At 34.9% G+C, this 21,790-nt stretch overlaps 2 protein-coding genes across 6 annotated transcripts in view; both read left to right on the top strand.

Annotated features, from left to right (window-relative positions):
* Positions 1-10,793, top strand: part of G2E3 (G2/M-phase specific E3 ubiquitin protein ligase) — a 66,566-nt gene extending 55,773 nt beyond the window's left edge. For 3 of the 5 annotated variants that reach the window (XM_060004734.1, XM_060004733.1, XM_060004735.1), the window contains 2 exons: positions 6,378-6,568; positions 7,445-10,793. In XM_060004734.1, the coding sequence (XP_059860717.1) occupies positions 6,378-6,568; positions 7,445-7,701 (448 nt within the window). In that variant the 3' untranslated portion in view covers positions 7,702-10,793. Of the gene's footprint in view, positions 1-2,239; positions 2,505-6,377; positions 6,569-7,444 lie in introns of those variants that run through there. The other 2 variants (XR_009518363.1, XR_009518362.1) reach the window with 2 other exon arrangements.
* A 2,161-nt stretch (positions 10,794-12,954) lies between these two features.
* The window catches only part of SCFD1 (sec1 family domain containing 1), a 132,089-nt gene continuing 123,253 nt past the window's right edge, over positions 12,955-21,790 (top strand). Inside the window, exons 1-2 of the mRNA XM_060004730.1 lie at positions 12,955-13,045; positions 16,465-16,535. Of these exons, the coding sequence (XP_059860713.1) occupies positions 12,955-13,045; positions 16,465-16,535 (162 nt within the window). The remainder of the gene's footprint in view (positions 13,046-16,464; positions 16,536-21,790) is intronic.

Genomic DNA, 21,790 nt, shown 5'->3' with positions numbered 1-21,790 from the left:
AATGTATTTTTAATACTGTAATTAAAGTAACACTGTTACATAACTGTTTAAAATGTATCCAGTGTCTGACTATAAGACTCTTACATAGCAAAATTTTCTTACAGTTAGAATTACCATTCATAATTATGATTAATACATAGAATAATCCAAACATATTATAAATTTTGATAGTTATTTAAAAACTTATTTGAAATGTATCTCTTAATGACATAGATGTACAAAATATTTTTTTCCCAAGGAATTCATATGCTTATCAGGTGCTTTTTTTCTCATTGCTAAGTTAGATAATTCATTGCTGTTTGTTTATTTTGTGTGTGTGTGTGTGTTTATAGGTATGAGTAGTCTAGTTGTCAGGAAAGGCTTCCCTATCTGTATAAGTGGTGTTTAAATTAAACCCTGATTTATAAATAGGAGTTAGGCAGATCAAGATGAAGAGGGCAAGAGAAAAGAAGCTGAAGACTGATCCCTCCTTTTATGTGAAAGATAAATCATATAGCAAAAAACAATATTTTAAAGCTCAAGAGTCCTGTAGATGTCAGAAATAACAAGGAAATCAAAAGCCATAGTACCTCTTTATTCCCGCCCTGCAACTAGGTTCATCATGGGGTAGGAGGGCGAAGTTGGGGGGAAGTGAGAGTAGCATCGACATATATACACTACCGAATGTAAAATAATTGGCTGGTGGGAAGCTGCAGCATAGTACAGGGAGATTGGCTCAGTGCTTTGAGATGACCTAGAGGGGTGGGATAAGGAGGATGGGAGGGAGGCTCAAGAGGGAGAGGATATGGGGACATGTGTATGCACATGGCTGATTCACTTTGTTGTGCAACAGAAACTAACACAGTATTGTGAAGTAATTATGCTCCAGTAAAGATCTATTAAAAACAAAAAAGCCATGGTACCCTAAATGTCATATGAAATCAGAACCCTCAGTTTGCCCCAAACTTGGGTTTGGCATTCTGAATGGACCCCAATCTGAACCAAAGACATTAACAAAGTAATTGGTCTTAGGATTCGTAGTACTTACAGAGTGCAGGCAAAAGCAAATACGTAACAGTGTTTAGGGAAATTTCTACAGCCTGAGCCTGATGGGAATGCTAAAGTTACATTGCTAAAGAAGAGGAGGTTCCAATAAAAGACAAAACACAACCATCCTAAACAGCAAGTATTGGGAATAGCACATCAAGGATTTAAATAACAGGACAAACTGAGACATAAAAAGTTATTACAGTGATTTAAAAGAAAAAAAAACCCAAACATAAAATGTGAAATGAATCAAATAGTGCTTCTAAGTTGAAAAATGATCATAGACTTCCAGTTGTGGATAACGTGGAATAGACACTCTTCTCTCTATCCTTCCTGATAAGCACAGTTAAAAACCCTGAACAGTGTTTATAAAACAAACTTAAGAAGACTTTTGAGAGGTAGAGAGATGAAAGCAGACCAGCTGGGGATCTCAGCAAGGACACAGCTTAGAGAAGTCTAGACATTCTTATTTGAAGGAAAACTAAACGATTTGTCACCAGCAGATCTACCCTAAAAGAATGCCTATGGGAATTTTTTGAAATAGAAAGCAAATTATTAAAGGTAGAATCTTGTAACATCAGGAAGGAAGAAAGAATAATGAAAAGAATAAAAGCATGTCTCCTCTTGTGTCTACTAAATTATGTTTGATGGCTGAGGCAAAAATTATAACATTCTCTAATGTGATTCATAATGTATATAAAAGAAATACTTAGGAAATTATAAACAGCAAAAGGCAAAGGGACATGAAGGGAAGTAATGTTTCTATACTTGAACTGATAAAATGTTGGCAGCAGTAAATTATTACATTTTTAAAAAAATCTTCACATAGAAATACACTCAAAACACTATAGATAAAAATGGAATCCAAAAAAATAAGCAACCAACAGAAAAACAAGGAAAACGAAACAGAAACAAAAATGATCATGGAAATGAAACTTGGTGGTTGTTAAATGCTAGGCCATTGAAGAGAAAGAGAGAGAAAAGGACTGAAACAAGAAATGTCATGAAAGTTAGAATAAGAGCACCCACACATATATTTGACAAAAGAGACAGAGGCTGGGCAATATTATAGAAAATGCTGCTTGAGAAGTTCTTCAGGTTCACAGGGCTTACCATGCTGAAGTATAGTGTACTTTGTGATGAAATTGTGTTCTGAGCAAAAAGACATTATTGTAAAAATGAGCATCAATTATATTGGACGCCTTTTTTTCAGTGACATCAACGTTGAAAACAGACAGCCAAGATAGTAACTTCACAGAGCTAGTTACGTTATCATTCAAGAGAGAGGAGGAAATAAAGACATTTTGAGACAGGTTTACTTCTTTCCTGGAGAGATTAATAAAATACCTACTTAAGGAAGAAAGAAATTGGACCCAGAAGGACAAAGTAAGATACAAGCACCAGGAGTAAGCAAAGAAATGAAAAAACCTGAATAAATAAAAACAAGCATTGGCCATTTAAAAGACAACTAAATTTTGGTAAGAAATGGTTAAAATAATTAAAATACTAGCTAAAGGTTCATCTGTAAGAAGAGAATGGACATTGTATTTATTGTTTTAAGGAACTTGTATTCTTGAGGTAGTAGTGGGGAAGCATTAATTACCTTAAGATTGTTAAGCCAAGTATGTATATTTTAAGGGAAAACTCTAAAATAACAGGAATAGAGTGTGTAACTTCCAAACCAGTTTGATGGGGGTGGGGATAGAAATAAAGAAAACATATTTAATCATATAGTGAACAGAAAAAGAGGGATGAAAACAAGCAAGGGAAAACACATGCTCAAAGAAAACATAAGATAGAAAACATATAGGTAATTATATTACATGTAAATAGCTTATATTCGTATTTAAAAAACAGAGGATCTTAAATTGCATTGCAAATAAATGACTTTAAAGCAAAAAAAGAGAGAAAGAAATTCTAATAATCTTTTTAAAAAGCCTTGTCCTTAAATGACCCTAATAGTGTTAAAAAGAACAAATTCTTTAGGATTCAGCAGTCTTGAATATATTTGTATCTAGCAACATGGCCTCAAAATTTACTAACAGTTCTGAGGACTGTTTATGAAAGGAAGCAAGGCAGGTAGAACATCAAAAAAAAAAATCTTGCTTTAGTGCACTCCACTAATAGATTAAAAGAGAAAAATCAAACAATCTTCATACAGTTATACATGCAAAAAAAGCAATTGCTACATTTAAACATTTATACATAATTTTAAGCTAACAATTTGAAATATCCTTATAAAGATTAGCTAGTAAAGATTCAGCAAACATTATCCTTAATGAAGTGTGATAGACGTTCCTCTTAAGGCCATGACAAGCCTGGGATACATATAATTACCCCCTTCATTTCTACAATATGCTGGAGGTCCTAGTAGAGCAACAAGACTAAATGAATAAGTGAGTGTTATTAAGGATTGGAAGAATTAAAATTATCATTGGTAGTCTAGATGACTGTCCAACTAAAATAATCTTAGAACTGCTTCTGTAAAGAGTGTAGCAAGGTTACAAGAGGTAAAGGACACTAACAGGGAGGTGTGCAAGTGAGAAGGAATGGTAACGAAAGAAATTTGTTAATTTTAGAGTAAACACTGATTGTACAAAAAATTAATGTTTACTTTGGGGATTTATGATACAAGGTGGAACAAAATGTTTAAGTAGCATAGGAAGAGAGAGCTACCAGAGTTGCAAGTGTTCTAAGGTCTTTGTATTGTTCAGGAAGAGGGTAAATACCTGATTCACTTTAGATTTCAAATATGCCGATTAAAATTTTGAGGTAACCATTTAAAAAATAAGAATTAGTATAACTTTTTAAATAGAAGGTAAATTGGAATTTTGTTTTAAAAATACAAAAATCGGCAGGAAGGAATAAAAAATTTTTTTGTAATTCAGTACAGTTGCCCAAAATAAAGTGACAGAACTAGTTTCCTAAATGTAGTAATAACTATTACTATATAACAATTAGAAAAAATTACTCTCAAAAAAGCAAATTGCAGAAAAATAAGTATACAGTATGGTACCATTATTGGAAAGTTTCAAAACAAGCAAACCAATGCTAGTTATTTTTTAGGGATACATATATAGTGAAACTAAAATGAAATGCAGGCTATAGTAAAAATTTCAGAATAGGTAAATAGCAGTTTCAGATAGTTTTCTTTGTAAAAGGAGAGAAGGGAAACTGATGAATGGGCAGATTTAGTTGAGTGAATAGAATATTTTCTTAAAAATAATCTGAGCAAACATAAAATGTTAATGTCTTTCAAAATCAAGTTTGCAGTCATGGTTTTCTGTTATTTCCTGGATTTTTATATAAGCTTGAAATATTTCATTTTAATTAAAAGTAAAATTATAAAGGTGAACTCAAGTTTGGCTGAAATTTGCTTCAAAGGTAGGTGTAAGGTGAAAGTTAAAAGCAAGCAAGAAAGGCAGCAATTGTATTGTGGAGGACCTTAAAAGCCATGTTAAGGAGTTTGGACTTTATTTCATGTGCAGAGTGTGTATTATTAGTTTCCAAACTGAGTGGCTCAAAACAAAAGAAATTTATTCTCCCATATTTTTGGAGGCTAGAAGTCCAAAGTCTCGGTGTTGGCAGGGCTTCATTCTTTCTGGGAGTTTAGGAAGAGAATCCATTCTTTGCTTCTTTTAGCTTCTGGTGGCTTGTGGTTGCATAACTCCAATCTCTGAATCTATATCACATGGCCTTTTCCTCTCTATCTTTTATAAAGACAGTTGTCATTGGACTTAGGGTGAGCCCAGATAACCTAGGTAGAATGATTTCAAGATCGTTAACTTAGTTACATCTGCCTGGACCCTTTTTCCAACTAAGATCACATTCACAGGTTCCAGGGAATAGGATGTGGACATATCTTTTGGGGGCCTCCATCCAACATACCTAAGGATGAATGACAGTATGGGGTTTACATGGAAAATCAACTTGGAAGCTTACATACCTGGTACAACAGTTCCACTGGTATATGGAGATGTGAGCAGATAAAGGGGATTTCAAAAAAGGAAATTCATAGGATTTGTAATTAGGAGTGGCAGAGGGAAGAGTTAAGAATGACTTTCAGATTTAGCTGTACTAATAGGGTGAATAATGGAGGCATTTGTTGTCACTTACGGTTCTGATTTTGGTAGTAAGATAATTAGCTTTCTTTTGGACTTAATAAGTTTGGGTGCTTGGAATATGTGGTACCCAGCAGTCTGTTGGGTATATATTCTGGGCTGAAATAATAGATTTTATAGTTAATGAACATAAACCTGCTTAAATAAAGCCATGGGATATGGTAAGAAAAAAGAGAAATTTGCCTTGTTACAGATCCATGAGGGACAAACAGTAGCATTTAAGGCAAAGCAAAGAAAGAATAAGCTTTGTAAGAGACTCGGAAGGTTTGGCCAGAGATATAAGGGGAAACCAGGAGACTGATCCCATACATCATTCATGCACTTAGGGCAGTTATTCCTGAGATGTAGAAAGGAGTGGAGGGAAAGTGAATAGGAAATTAAGAAAAGGAGACAGTAAATGTAGGTAAGTCTTTCACATAGGTTGTCTCAAAGGAAAGCAGATGGGATTGAGTGAATTTTTTCCCTTATTCAAAGATGGAAAAGATAAGCATATTTTTGTGCTCTTGAGGAAGAGCTAATAGAAGGGAAGATGAGTCAGTGTAGCAGGGTACCTGAGGACGTGGATAGGGAATCCAGAGCCACAGTTAGGGTTAGTCAGTCTGGTAGGCAAAAATGGTATCTTCTTCATTCTTTGCTTATTAGTGAGAATGTGCATTTTTAAAAATTCATTTGTTACTTGTATTTTCTTAATGATGCATTCATATTTTGTATTTCCTGTTGAGTTCTTTTAGAAAATGATTTGTATTTTTGTTATATTAGAGAAATTAGTGTTCTATCATGTATCAATATTTTCCCACTTTGTTTTGTCTTTGTTAATTTCTTTTTAGCAATACATAAGTTTAAAATTTTTATGTGGCTCAAGTTTATGATTCTTTTTCTTTGCAGTCTTTCATTTTATACTAACTAGCTTTGAAGTGTAAAATTTTAGATATCTACTTTTTTCCTCTTAATAAAAAATTGTTAGCTTAATTTTAAAACTATTCCATAAAGCCAAATAATGTAGGCATGGAAAATATTCATTTTATATTAATACATTTGCTTGTTATTGATTTGAAAATACCATATCACATAAAGTGTATCCATATTTTTCTTTGTTTTTCCTCACCTTTTTTTCCCCACATCTTTTTTTTTCTGTCTTTTTCACACGTATATGTGATAGTAAATTAGCTAGAAATGTTCATTCCAAACACATGTGTATGAATGTTGGCTCATTGTTTTTCTTCTCTTAAGTTTTAAACAGGGTCTGAGAACTCTTGGTGTTTTGGAGAAAATTCAGACTTATCCAGAAGCATTTTGTAACATCTTCTGTCATAAACCTGAGAATCTTTCCACAAAAATTCTTAGTGATCTTTTTACAGTACACACATTATCTGACGTACAGGCTTTGGGGTTTTGGAACAGTTACTTACAGGCTGTTGAGGGTATGTAGATGTTTTATTTTTATTTAACTGTCGTAGAAATTTTGTTTTGGGATATTTATTTCTTTGAGTTTTGCTTTTTATAGTAAGACTTTAATCTAACTACTTATTTACAAAACTTGTTTCAAAACAAGTTTATATGACTGAGTTGAAAGTGATAGGAAAGGTTACATAGTAAAGTTATATTTTTCGGTTGTTTTCCTCTAGGTAATTTGAAGTGAGAGGCATTCTTCCTAGAAAACTTTAAATATACGGGTGATTGCCACAGCACAGGATAGTCTCAAAGCTAGTCATTTACTTCACCTTTTTAAATTTTAAGTTAAATTGAATTATTCCTCATCCATTGATCAGAGCATGGTAATGATATTTATCATTGAGCCTTAGCAATGTAAATTCATTCTGTTTAATATGTTGTAAAACAATTTAACTTTTAGTTGAAAATTTTTTAGCTAGGTTGTTTGGATGTTTTATACCATCTTAGTTTTTTCCTTTGTTGAAATAGTTTATCAAATAGCAATGGTCTAGAATTGGTTTAAAATTGTTTGTAGGATCATATCCCCGAAAGATCAAGTTTCAAAACCTACTGAACCTCTTGGACTATATGATAATTTTATATTAAGGAAGACATTTAAATATACAGTGAGTAGGTCAACCAAATTATTGTATGAGTCCTACTTTGAAATTCAAATAAACATGTATTCAATATACCATTTTCCTATTACTACACTTAGTGATTTAGTTTTCCTCTTATGCATCTCTGTTAATGTGGGTGTCTCTGCTTTTCAACATGTCTAGTCTAGTTGGGGAAGAGTCTATGATGGTAGCAATATATAACACAGATTTTTTTTCTTTTTTTTCCTTTTTTGGTATTCTTTTCAGATGGTAAATCTACAGTAACAATGGAAGACATTCTTATTTTTGCTACTGGTTGCAGTTCCATTCCACCTGCTGGATTTAAACCCACTCCATCAATTGAGTGCCTTCATATGGATTTTCCTGTTGGAAACAAGTTTAATAACTGCTTAGCTCTTCCTATCACCAGTACCTATAAAGAATTTCAAGAAAATATGGACTTTGCCATAAAAAACACTCTAAGATTAGAAAAGGAAGAAAATTCTCACTTCATTGGACATTAACTGTTTTGAACAAAGAGATGCTTCTTTAAAAGCTGCTCTTGATACTTTTTGTTTCAGAAATCTGTCTGTCATCACTTTTGAGCAAACTTGGCCCAATAAAATATATGATATGAACATAAAGGAATATTTTGGCCACTTAAGCTAAAAAGTTTTTTTGTTAAGGTGTACCAAAGTTGATACTTTTCTATTTTCTTAATATACATGCTTCATAAACCTCAATACAAATACTTTTAGAATGGCTGTACAGACTTTCTTCAACTATAGTAGCATGCTATATATAATAAGAAAACTTGTACTCACTGTTTTTGTAAATTGGGATTAGCTATAGGATGCCACAGTGATTTTTCTAGTTTTATTCAATTTTCAAATTATTACTTATTTTATTTTAAAGCATTAAATAGGAAAGCTAAATGATAAATCTTGTTGTATAAATCAAAGTCATATTTTGGGGGGTGTGTTATATGTATCCTTTTCTGGGATGGCACTAAATTAGTTAAAAATGTTTTTAGATTATTAAGTTATGTTAAAATAGATCCACACTGCAATTAGATTATGCCTAAAGGGAAGTATTATATTAAAAAGCAGAATTGCACAAATATTCTAGAATCTATGGACATTCCATAGTCTTAAAACACTTCTGAGGTGGATTAAAATACAGTTGAAAATCCCTAAGTAAGTGTCTTCTTTAAAGCCTTTGGCTTTAATCATAGGATTTTTTTTTTTTTCATGTATCCCATGTGTGGTATTAGACCACATTATGTCTGATCCACATTTTAGGTTATCTGAATAGAATGATCTCTGTGGATTGCCATTTGGTAGGTTTGGCTATTTGACAGTTATTTATTATCAAGATGGTTGTATGAAAGGTAAGCTGGCACCATTGCATTATATAGTTATCTTCTTTGCTTTTGAAAGGTACCTGTTATATAAACAATGTAGAAATGTGTAAGAAAGAATTACAAATAGAATGAAAAACCCACTCTAATCTCAACCATGCAGAATTAACTGTTATCCTTCTATAAACTCTTCCATTTCCTTTTTTAAACTTTATTAATGCTACTAAAAGTCAAAGAATGCCTAGAAGTAACAAGAGATTATGTAATAACAATTTGAAGATACCTAATCCCATAGTTGTGTCACCATATTTGTACTCTTGCAAAAGAAGAAACTGGAAAAGTCTAATGTTCCTAATCTGTTATCAAATATAAATGGGTTTTTCACCAGAATAAATCGTATGAGAGGTAAAATGCTTGGTTTTAAGCACATTTTTCTTGCTACATAAAGCAGGTATCAGCCATATTCTCATCCTCTCCAAGAAGCATCCTTAAATTATTGATAGTTTTAAAGACAAATGACAGGATTGGTTTGATACTGGTAATTAATCTGTTATTAATACCAAAGGAAAACTAAAACATAATCCTAGTAAAATTTTGTTACATTTTCTAACAGACCCAGCAAATTAAAGTTTAACTTTAACATGAAGGTTTTAAAACATTAAACAAGGCATTTCTTTGTCTTGTGTTGAATTCTGTTAAATTATCAAAAGTAATTAAAGGAGCAATTATCAAAAAAGAGGTTTAACCTCACCATACAGCTTTTATTCCAAATGTGTTGATAAACTGGATATTTTATTTCTTAACCTACCTAGTTTTTATAAAGTTTTAAAAGCCATTAAACCAATACAAACCAGAAAACCTAATTAAAGCTATTTTCTGGTTATTTGTAGTTTGAATTCATTTAATTACAGTGGTAATTAAAGCTGTTAAAACTCACATGCTTTTTGGGTGGGGAGGGCTGGTGGGGAGGCAGTGTGCTTGGGTTAGCTACAATTAAAAACAGTGTTTCAATTCTTTTATGTGTAGACAGGGCCTTAGGGATAAAGTGATGTAAATAACTTAGTATATTCACGTTTTAAAGTGAAGTATAAATATTCATATTGCAAAATATTTTCTGGCTTTAAGAATGTTCCATCAGTATGATTTTAGATTAATCTTTACAGTCAAGATACATCAGAGAAACCTGACATAGGTTATTTTCTGCATTGTTACTATGTCAAATGGTTGGTATTACGTTTGTTCTTTTTCTGTTCATTGTTATAGCCAATGCATAGTTCCTACTGACATTGATTTTAAAAAGGAATTATGCTATAAACCTTTATAAATGTGTATATGTATTTCTTAAATATTTCAGTTGTCTAAATGACATATATTTCAAGTTTGTTTTCTGTTACTCTCATTATCAAGAAAAAGCATAAATTCGCCTTGTATGCATCTACTGTTAATGGTCTTAGGTTAGTTTTATATTCATTTTTTTTAATAATTTTAAATTTTTTGGTGTGAGAACTTCATCTGAAGGCATTTATGCAATTCTCTACTATTCTTGTACTTAGTCATTTTACTATTTTAGTATTTAAGGTAAAGATTCTTTAAAATATCAGAAACTAGCTCATGACTTTATACTTTGTAATATTTAATTTCCGTATTACAAATTAGTCATTATTTGTTTGGGTGAAGTAAAAAGCTTTCATTTGATTACTAACTTGAGAATTTACTTTGGCTTCTGCTTTATTCCAAACTTCTTATAATTTTTTCCCCTAATTATATGGAAGCTCTTGGAACTTTTGTACTCAATGCTAAATGTGCAGTAAAGGAGAGTGTAATATAATAGGTAAGTTTTCTCCGTGACTTTGCCTTTTACATTCAGTCATTATAAGAAAATGATTAGAACAAGATTCTATTTATAAGTGTGTAATTCTTATATATAGTGCTTATCACAGCTTTGTTGCTAATTTTACAATAAGCTATTAAACTAGTTTTATGCTCTACGTGATGCAATGTAAAGCATAAAAACACATTGATGGATTACTTGAATGTGTATTACATATAGTTTAGGAAAATTTGCATTGCTTTGAAGAAATCCTATTTTAAAGTTCTCATTTTGACTGTTATCTTTTCAAATTGCCAAACATATTCCAATATCTACTGTATGCCAGGTATTATGTTAGGTGATAGTTTATGTCAGCCTAGTTTCCCTTTTTTTAAAGACTTCAGATACAACAAAAAAAAATGACACTTATAATGAAGTTTTCTAAATAAATGTGTTTCTGCTACTAAATGTGAAGTGCTTATATAAACTAAATCAAGTAACTTGTTAGGATTTAACAAGGTTAAAATTCTGACAATACTGTGTAGATAATAGATCCTTTCCCCATTTGAGAGATCCTGCAAGCAATTATCGGCTGACAGGTAGGAACCTCTCTTGAATGAGCTGTTCTGAGGTATTCTCTGTTAAAACTATCTATCCCCTAATGTAAAATAATAGTTTGCCAGAATAATTATATTATTTTAGCCCAACATCTGGATAGGTAGAGTCAGTTAAACCACTAAAAAAGTTAGGTTAACTAACACTCTAACAGCCATAGTTTAATTCTTTCCTTATTCTAAAAACACATTACAAATACCTTACTCAGTCTTAGCATTACAGGGACTGTTTGTTTACTGCCACTGTTCTGTGGGACATATATTTCCTATACATTTGTTTGCCCACACTGTGTGCACTCCTTGGTCAGGACAGTTTTTATCATTTCAAATGTATATACTGTACACAAATGTTAAACATGCCTTAGTGTTCTATGTCATATGAGTCATATATTTTGGGAGGTCTATGCTGGAGCTCTGAAATGGTTAGGTAGATTTGCATTTGAAAGTAGAAGTAAACAAATGAACAAGATTGGGCTCTCAGATGTTGACAGTGGGAAAGCCTGTTTATTTTATATTCCATGAAGACAAAAAATTAAGTAGAACTTTCCCATAGGGCAGGAACTGTCATTTCTGTTTAATCGCAACACACCTAGTTCATTGGTGATTCCAGTTTTCTTTTTTTTATTCCACATATAGGAAGCAGTAAAAAATCAGCTATAAGATGAGTATGGTCTGAGGATCTAATATATAACGTGACTGTAGTTAACTGTACTGTATAATTGAAATATGCTAAGAGAGTAGAACTCAAAAGTTTTCACCAAAAAATAAATATATATGTGAGATGATAGATGTGGTAAATAAGTGGGGGGAATTCTTTCACAATGTATACATATATATCATATCATCACAATGTACGTTTCAGATATGTTGCCAAATTTATCAATTATACCCTCAAAAAAGGTGAAAAAAATTTACACAAGGAAAAAAAAGAATGTAGGTCCAGTTCTAGGGTGTTCCCTAATGGCATTAAGAATGAGATCACCTGTCAAGTTTCATAAAAATAAACCTTTGTGTTTTGTTTAAAAATTTTGCTCTTTATGTAATCGTTGGGGTAACTTAATTTCTCATAAATTCGAAAAGTTAAGTTTTCAAACCAGTTTTTGAGGCACAGGGTCTCTAATTTCATTTCAGAATTTGGTGAAGCTTCAGAATGAACATATTCAATAACTAATGCAATATCCTAAGTGAACTCTGTTGACCATACGGGAAATGAGTTGTGTCCATTTTTGACATCCAGTAAAAAAATCTATGGATTAAATTAGAAATCATTAATATTGGATACATTTTGTCATCATATGGCTTTAAGTGTACATTAAGACACCTGCACTATCCACTTACACCCCCTGCCAAAGTAATGTTTTGTGATTTTGCAGTTACTAAAAGGAGGAAAATACAAACTGCCATTTTGCGCCTTCCTGGCTTCTGTGTCCATGTAGGCAAAACAACCCCATGCAGCTAGACCATTTTGCCTAACAGATGAGATTAAGAAACCTGCCTGATTAGAGCAATGCTCCGAAGCTGCCTGTTTCCCAGAAAAGGAGCAAACGGGAGACCCCTCCTGCTGCACTGGGGAAACAGAAAAGGGAGCTAGCATTGAAGTGCCAATTTTGTTCCAGGAGCTTCATTTACTTTAGTCCTGTGATCCTTAAGCTCCTAGATTATTATCACCACAAGAGATCTGTAGACGACCAAACTAACAGTTCAGTATTTAGGGTCTTAGCACTACAACACGCTCCTGCCCTAAAGAGCTCACTTTAAAGCAGCTACCCTTTGAGAAGCTGTGGCTTGATTAGACAGGATAAAAATTCCTACTATTACGCCGCTGGAAAGTAAAGACTGCCAGGTGTTCGGGTATTATTCCCACGTTGGGTCTCTTAAGTTTTGTGGAGAGAGCTGAGAGAATGGGAGGTTCACCCTGGAGGAGGCGGGGTTCGGCTTTCTATGGTCCCGCCCCTCCGATTTTTGCTTCCGGGGCGGTCGGGGCGGCCACGTCATGATCGGGCTCCGCTCTCCAGCCGGGCAGTGTATGGTGGGAGCCAAGATGGCGGCGGCCGCAGCAGCCAGTATTCGAGAGAGACAAACAGGTACCGGCTTATTCCCTTCTCTTTCCTGCGGTTTTGTGCTTGCCGTGAGGACGTATTCCTCTTCTTGTCGCCCTCACTCGGTCGCGGTGCGTGCAGTTCGGAGACGGACCTCCAATAGCTTAATCCCGTTCTCAGACCATCGAGAGACCTTCCCCTTTTGAGTTTTTAGGGAAGAGATGCCATTAGCTTGAGAACTCGGCTCTCAGATGTGCCGGAGAAGGGGCTTCAGGGGTGAGCGGGTTGCTGCGGTCCTGCTCTTGTCTCTTTCCTACTGGGCCTCAAAAGGCCATGGCGACCAGATCTGACACCTGGCATTTCCAGCCCTTGCCACTTACGAGGTCTTCGGGTTTGTTTCTGCGCGTGGTTAAGTTCTCTCCCATTTTAATGTTGAGAGTTTCATTTTCGGCACTTACACCACAGTTACAAATTTAGATGCTCTTTTCAGAGCAGATTACACTCTGCCATTTGTCTCCTGTGGACCAGTCTTTGGGGGTACCTGAAGAGAAACGCCTTGTGATAAAGATTTCCGTCTTCAGCATGCGGGAATGGGATATAAGAATGGCAAAACGAATGAATTAATACCTTTCCCATTTTAATTATTTGGCAAATTAGTGTTTTTAAACTACGCCTTATTAGTTTCATGTTTAACAGAGCATGGTTATATAGCTTCCATTTATACCGTGAAGTATGGTTTTAAAAAATACATATTCTTTCCCTTGAGCTTTGATATTTTTTCCACCTTAGATAATTTTAGTTTTGCCTTATTTTTTGGAAACTTCTGATGGCAACTTGGTTTATACCTGTTAGCTAATTGTCTTGAAAGTTGGCATACTATTAATTCTGAGAAGCTAATAGAGATAAGCCATTAAGAATTTGCATATTTGGAAGTTCTGTCTCTTTTAATTATGTTCTTTTGCATATAAATCGGAATAGGAATATAACTGGTTATAATTAATATGACCTACAGAAAGGATTTTGGCTGTACTTGATTCTTTCCTTTGCAATTCAAAGAAAAATTAATGATAGACTTCAATCTACTAACGACACAGTGCGTAATGAGTTGTGTTCTGCATTTCCCCAATAGATAATGTAGTGTAAGCTATCAGATGAAGTCAGGTGTAACTTAAATATATGAAAGTCCAAATAAAATTTGGGAAATAACTGCCATTCATTTTATCTGTGTAAGCAAATAGAAGCCCCACTTGTCTTTGCAGTATGGTTCTGACAGCTTAATGAACCTCAATGAATTAGGTCATACTACATATTAAAATAAAAACATGTTAAGGGAGACTCTGTACCAGTACAAAGGAGCTTTCTGAAAAATGAAATTTGGATGGTAATTTTTATATGCAGAAACTTTGTAAAATGTTAAAGTCTAGTAGTATAATATGGATTTCTGCAGAAATAAACTTCATTGTAGCAAGATTTCACATCATTACTCCATAGGTTATGCCAGGTTTATCAAATTAGTACTCCAGTTGAGTTCTGTCTTACTTTGAGAGAAAGGTAAACTATGTGCTATAGTAGGACAAGTAAACATTTCCCTGATGCCTACTGAGAATGTTTTGGGAAATAAATCACAATTGAGTCTTAGGCCATGTACTTTATTAACAAATCCATTGTGTCAGAATCCCTGTTAACAAGTTAGCCAAGGCTCAGAAATGGGGAAATTCACCAAGATGGAGCTGAGAAGGCAAACGTGGGAATATCTGCTGATATGGGCTTCTTTCAGTTAGCGAAGCTCTGGAGAGCACCATGTACCTGGAACTCATATGCACCACAGGCTGTGATTCTTCCTAGGTGTCCTCTGTGAACTATTGTAATATCTGTGAGCTTCTGAAGTAGGTCTAAATTATGGGCGAAGTTATATATATTTTTTTTTTTTTTTTTTTTTTTTTTGCGGTACGCGGGCCTCTCACTGTTGTGGCCTCTCCCGTTGCGGAGCACAGGCTCTGGATGCGCAGGCTCAGTGGCCATGGCTCACGGGCCCAGCCGCTCCGCGGCATGTGGGATCTTCCCGGACTCAGGCACGAATCCGTGTCCCCTGCATCGGCAGGCGGACTCTCAACCACTGCGCCACCAGGGAAGCCCTGGGCGATGTATATAATTGGCTGGACATTAGGTACTAACATTTTACCAACAAATCACCTCCGTATCTCTATGTATATATAAATATATTACTGATGTGCAATCTCTTATTATTTTAATCTGCTTCAAGAAATAAGCATTTAATAGAAGTTTTTCTAGTGAGTGAATATGCTGTAAATTGATACGCAGGTGATTTGAGTATTATAATCTTCTCTGGTAGGTGTTTAGCTTGTAGATTATTCTGTATTACTTAATAAAACCTAATCCAAATGCTTTTTAAAAATCAACCAAGGGGGCTTCCCTGGTGGCACAGTGGTTGGGAGTCCGCCTGCCAATTCAGGGGACACGGGTTCGTGCCCCGGTCCGGGAGGATCCCACATGCCGCGGAGCGGCTGGGCCCGTGAGCCATGGCTGCTGAGCCTGCGCGTCCGGAGCCTGTGCTCCGCAACGGGAGAGGCCACAGCAGTGAGAGGCCCGCGTAACGCAAAAAAACAACAACAACAACAAAAAAACAACCAAGTAGATTTTAGGATTACCAATCATTTAAACATTTAATCAGATAACTACTACCCTCCCTTGAATATTTGGCCATCTCAACTTCACATAAAAGTGTATCAAGATTTTTATTTCCCTTAGAAAATATTTCTGAGTCTTCTGTAACACATGAACAGATGAGCAGTAAAAACCACAAAATACTATAAGACATAGAGCATAACTGCTATGATTATAGAATTGTGTATTTTTTAAGCAGGAGTTATCAGTTACGTACCACATCTATAGGAAAGTCTCACTAGTGAATCTGACAGGATAATTGGCGGTAGAATGCACTCCAGGATAACTAAAAAATAGATCTGCTGTATTTAGGTTTTAAACCATTTAAATATGAACCAATTAAATATATCATAGAGGATTTTTGTTTTTAGAAAAACTTAAAAATCTATGCTTTCAGCCACACAGTAAATAGACAACAGCACCAGTTATCTATCGAGGCCACTGCAAGGTCGTGATTGACGATTTCTTTTTGCATCTATATAAAACGTAGTGTGGTATCATCAGGAGACATGGAAAAGGCTTCTTCCTGAACATTTTTCACATTTTAATCTGGGCAAAGATGCTTAAATTAGAAAATCTCCCAGGCAATATCCCTTTAGTTGTTGATGAAACTGTCTTACAAAGTCTGACCCTACTTCTACATATGCATTAATATTGATTAATCAGTTTTACTAGAGTGATTTGTGCATTTTGTTTTGAGGTAATAAGTAATAAGTGTGGTGGAAAAGTGAAATCCTAAAAACATTGGTAATATTTAATAAGACTGTTTTCATTTCCAGTGGCTTTGAAACGTATGTTGAATTTTAATGTGCCTCATATTAAAAACAGCACTGGAGAACCAGTATGGAAGGTAAGAGACTTTATGTTAATGGGGATTATTTTCTTTCTCTCGGCCCTTATTGGTGGTGATTAGAGGGAATTTCTTGTTAATACTGAACAGTAGCACATTTTAGTTGTAATGCCTGAATATTTCACTTTTACTTAGCATGGCTTATTAATGTGAATCTTCTTTTTTTAAACTGAAGTATAGTTGATGTACAATATTGTGTTCGTTTCAGGTGTACAGCAAGGTGATTCAGTTATACATACAGAATTTTTTCAGATTATTTTCCATTATAGGTTATTACAAGATATTGAATGTATTTCCATACGTTATATAGTAAATGCTTGTTGTGTATCTATTTTACATACAGTAGTTTGTTAATCTGTACTCCTGATTTATCCCTCACCCCCTTCCCTTTCCCATTTGGTAACCATAAGTTTGTTTCCTATGTCTGTGAGTCTGTTTCTATTTTTTATATAGATTCATTTCTATTATTTTTTAGATTCCACATATAAGTGATATAATATTTGTCTTTCTCTCTCTGACTTACTTAACTTAGTGTGATATTCTCTAGGTCCATCCATCTTGCTGCAAATAGCAATATTTCATTCTTTTTTATGACTGACTAATATTCCATTGTATATATATACCACATCCTCTTTTTTTTTCCCAGTTTTGGGAAAAATTTGATTTTATTTTTGAATTTAATTTTATTTATTTGTTTTTTATATAGCAGGTTCTTATTAGTTCTCTGTTTTATACATATTAGTGTATATATGTCAATCCCAATCTTCCAATTCATCCCGCCACCACGACCACCCCCCTCCCCACCCCGCTTTCCCCCCTTGGTGTCCATACGTTGGTTCTCTACATCTGTGTCTCTATTTCTGCCTTGCAAACCGGTTCATCGGTGCCATTTTTCTAGATTCCATATATATGCGTTAATATACGGTATTTGTTTTTCCCTTTCTGTCTTGCTTCACTCCCTATGACACTCTCTAGGTCCATCCACGTCTCTACAAATGACCCAATTTCATTCCTTTTTATGGCTGAATAATATTCCATTGTATATACGTACCACATCTGCTTTATCCATTCGTCTGTCGATGAGCATTTAGGTTGCTTCCATGACCTGGGTGTTGTAAATAGTGCTGCAATGAACATTGGGGTACATGACTCTTTTTGAATTATGGTTTTCTCTGGGTATATGCCCAGTAGTGGGATTGCTGGGTCATATGGTAATTCTGCTTTTAGTTTTTTAAGGCTGTCCTCCATAGGGGCTGTATCAGTTTACATTCCCTCTAACAGTGCAAGAGGGTTCCCTTTTCTCCACACCCTCTCCAGCATTTGTTGTTTGTAGATTTTCTGATGATGCCCTTTCTAACGGGTGTGAGGTGATAACTCGTTGTAGTTTTGATTTGCATTTCTCTAATAATTCGTGATGTTGCGCAGCTTTTCATGTGCCTGTGGCCATTTGTATGTCTTCTTTGGAGAATTGTCTATTTAGGTCTTCTGCCCATTTTTTGATTGGGTTGTTTGTTTGTTTTTTATATTGAGCTGCATGAGCTTTTTATATAGTTTGGAGATTAATCCTTTGTCCATTAATTCGTTTACAAATATTTTCTCCCATTCTGAGGGCTGTCTTTTGTCTTACTTATAGTTTCCTTTGCTGTGCAAAAGCTTTTAAGTTTCATTAGGTCCCATTTGTTTATTTTTGTTTTTATTTCCATTACTCTAGGAGGTGGGTCAAAAGGTTCTTGCTGTGACTTATGTCAGAGAGTGTTCTTCGTATGTTTTCCTCTAAGAGTTTTATGGTGTCCAGTCTTACATTTAGGTCTTTAATCCATTTTGAGTTTATTTTTGTATATGGTGTTAGGGAGTGTTCTAATTTCATTTTACATGAAGCTGTCCAGTTTTCCCAGCACCACTTATTGAAGAGACTGTCTTTTCTCCACTGTATATTCTTGCCTCCTTTATCACAGCTTAATTGACCATAGGTGCATGGGTTTATTTCTGGGCTTTCTATCCTGTTCCATTGATCTATATTTCTTTTTTTGTGCCAGTACCATACTGTCTTGATGACTGTAGCTTTGTGGTATAGTCTGAAGTCAGGGAGCCTGATCCCTCCAGCTCCGTTTTTTCCCCTCAAGTCTGCATTGGCTATTCAGGGTCTTTTGTGTCTCCATACAAATTTTAACACTTTTCGTTTTAGTTCTTTAAAAAATGCCATTGGTAATTTGATAGGGATTGCATTAAATCTGTAGACTGCTTTGGGTAGTATAGTCTTTTTCACAATGTTGATTCTTCCAATCCAAGAACATGGTATATCTGTCCATCTGTTTGTGTCATTTTTGATTTCTCTCATCAGTGTCTTATAGTTTTCTGAGTACAGGTCTTTTACCTCCTTAGGTAGGTTTATTCCTAGGTATTTTATTCTTTTTGTTACAGTGGTGAATGGGATCTTTCCCTTAATTTCTATTTCTGATCTTTTGTTGTTAGTGTATAGTAATGCAAGAGATTTCTGTGCATTAATTTTGTATCCTGCAACTTTACCAGATTCATTGATTAGCTCTATTAGTTTTCTGGTGGCATCTTTAGGATTATCTATGTGTAGTATCATGTCATCTGCAAACAGTGACAGTTTTACTTTTTCTTTTCCAACTTGTATTTCTTTTATTTCTTTTTCTTCTCTGATTGCCATGGCTAGGACTTCCAAAACTATGTTGAATAATGGTGGCAAAAGTGGACATCCTTGTCTATTTCCTGATCTTAGAGGAAATGCTTTCAGTTTTTCATCATTGAGAATGATATTTGCTGTGGGTTTGTCACATATGGCTTCTATTATGTTGAGGTAGCTTCCCTCTATGCCCACTTTCTGGAGAGTTTTTATCAGAAATGGGTGTTGATTTTTGTCAAAAGCTTTTTCTGCATCTATTGAGAAGACCACATGATTTTTATTCTTCAGTTTGTTAATATGGTGTATCACATTGATTGATTTGCATACGTTGAAGAATCCTTGCATCCCTGGGCTAAATCCTATTTGATCATGGTGTATGATCCTTTTAATGTGTTTTTGGATTTTGTTTGCTAGTATTTTGTTGAGGATTTTTGCGTCTATATTCATCACTGATATTGGTCTGTAATTTTCTTTTTTTGTGGTATCTTTGTCTGGTTTTGCTATCAGGGTGATGATGACCTCATAGAATGAGTTTCGTAGTGTTCCTTCCTCTGCAGTTTTTTGAAGAGTTTGAGAAGGATAGGTGTTAGCTCTTCTCTAAATGTTTGATAGAATTCCCCTGTGAAGCCATCTGGTCCTGGACTTTAGTTTGTTGGAAGATTTTTAATCACAGTTTCAATTTCATTACTTGTGATTGGTCTGTTCATGTTTTCTATTTCTTCCTGCTTCGGTCTTGGAAGGTTACCTTTCTAAGAATTGGGCCATTTCTTCCAGGTTGTCCATTTTATTGGCATAGAGTTCCTTGTAGTAGTCTCCTACGATGCTTTGTATTTCTCCGGTGTCCATTGTAATTTCTCCCTTTTCATTTCTAATTTTATTGATTTGAGTCCTCTCTCTCTTTTTCTTGATGAGTTTGGCTAAAGGTTTATCAATTTTGTTTATCTTCTCAAAGAACCAGCTTTTAATTTTATTGATCTTTGATATTGTTTTCTTTGTTCCTATTCCTTTTATTTCTGCTTTGATCTTTATGATTTCTTTCCTTCTACTAACTTTGAGTTTTGTTTGTTTTTCTTTCTATAGTTCCTTTAGGTGTAAGGTTAGATTGTTTATTTGAGATTTTTCTTGTTTCTTGAGGTAGGATTGTATTGCTATAAACTTCCGTCTTAGAACTGCTCTTGCTACTTCCCATAGGTTTTGGACCGTCATGTTTTTGCTGTCATTTGTCTCTAGGTATTTCTTGATTTCCTCTTTGATTTCTTCAGTGATATCTTGGTTATTTAGTAATGTATTGTTTAGCCTCCATGTGTTTTTGATTTTTACGGGGTTTTTTTTTCCCCTGTAATTCATTTCTAATCTCATAGCGTTGTGGTCAGAAAAGATGCTTGATATGATTTCAATTTTCTTAAATTTACCAAGGCTTGATTTGTGAACCAAGATGTGATCTATCCTGGAGAATGTTCCATGTGCACTTGAGAAGAAAGTGTAGTCTGCTGTTTTCTGATGGAATGTCCTACAGATATCAATTAAGTCTATGTGGTCTATTGTGTTATTTAAAGCTTTGTGTTTCCTTATTAATTTTCTGTCTGGATGATCTGTTCATTGGTGTAAGTGAGGTGTTGAAGTCCCCCACTATTATTGTGTTACTGTTGATTTCCTCTTGTATAGCTGTTAGCATTTGCCTTATGTATTGAGGTGCTCCTATGTTGGGTGCATATGTATTTCTAATTGTTATCTCTTCTTGATCCCTTGATCATTATGTAGTATCCTTCCTTCTCTCTTGTAACATTTTTTTTGTTTTTTTTTTTTGTTTTTGCGGTACGTGGGCCTCTCACTGTTGTTGCCTCTCCTGTTGCGGAGCACAGGCTCCGGACGCGCAGGCTCAGCTGCCATGGCTCATGGGCCCAGCTGCTCCGCAGCATGTGGGATCTTCTCGGACCGGGGCACGAACCCGTGTCCCTGCATCGGCAGGCGGACTCTGAACCACTGCCCCACCAGGGAAGCCCCAACATTCTCTATTTTAAAGTCTATTTTGTCTGATATGAGTATTGCTACCCTAGCTTTCTTTTGATCTCCATTTTTATGGGATATCATTTTCCATCCCCTCACTTTCAGTCTATATGTGTCCCTAGGTCTGAAGTGGGTCTCTTGTAGATAGCATACATATGGGTCTTGTTTTTGTATCCATTCAGCAAACCTGTGTCTTTTGGTTCGAATATTTAATCCATTCACATTTAAGGTAATTATCGATACATGTGTTCCTATTACTCTTCTCTTAATTGTTTTGGGTTTTTTTGTAGGTCCTTTTCTTCTGTTGTGTTTCCCACTCAGAGAAGTTCCTTTAGCATTTGTTGTAGAGCTGGTTTTGTGGTGCTGAATTCTTGTAGGTTTTGCTTGTCAGTAGAGCTTTTTTTTTTTTTAACATCTTTATTGGGGTATAATTGCTTTACAATGGTGTGTTAGTTTCTGCTTTATAACAAAGTGAATCAGTTATACATATACATATGTTCCCATATCTCTTCCCTCTTGCGTCTCCCTCCCTCCCACCCTCCCTATCCCACCCCTCCAGGCGGTCACAAAGCACTGAGCCAATATCCCTGTTCCATGC

Source organism: Delphinus delphis, chromosome 2, assembly GCF_949987515.2.
Source record: "Delphinus delphis chromosome 2, mDelDel1.2, whole genome shotgun sequence".
In the NCBI taxonomy this organism is placed as follows: domain Eukaryota; kingdom Metazoa; phylum Chordata; class Mammalia; order Artiodactyla; family Delphinidae; genus Delphinus; species Delphinus delphis.
The sequence above is the reverse complement of the archived record's forward strand: the minus strand, read 5'-3'. Positions and strand labels throughout refer to the sequence as shown.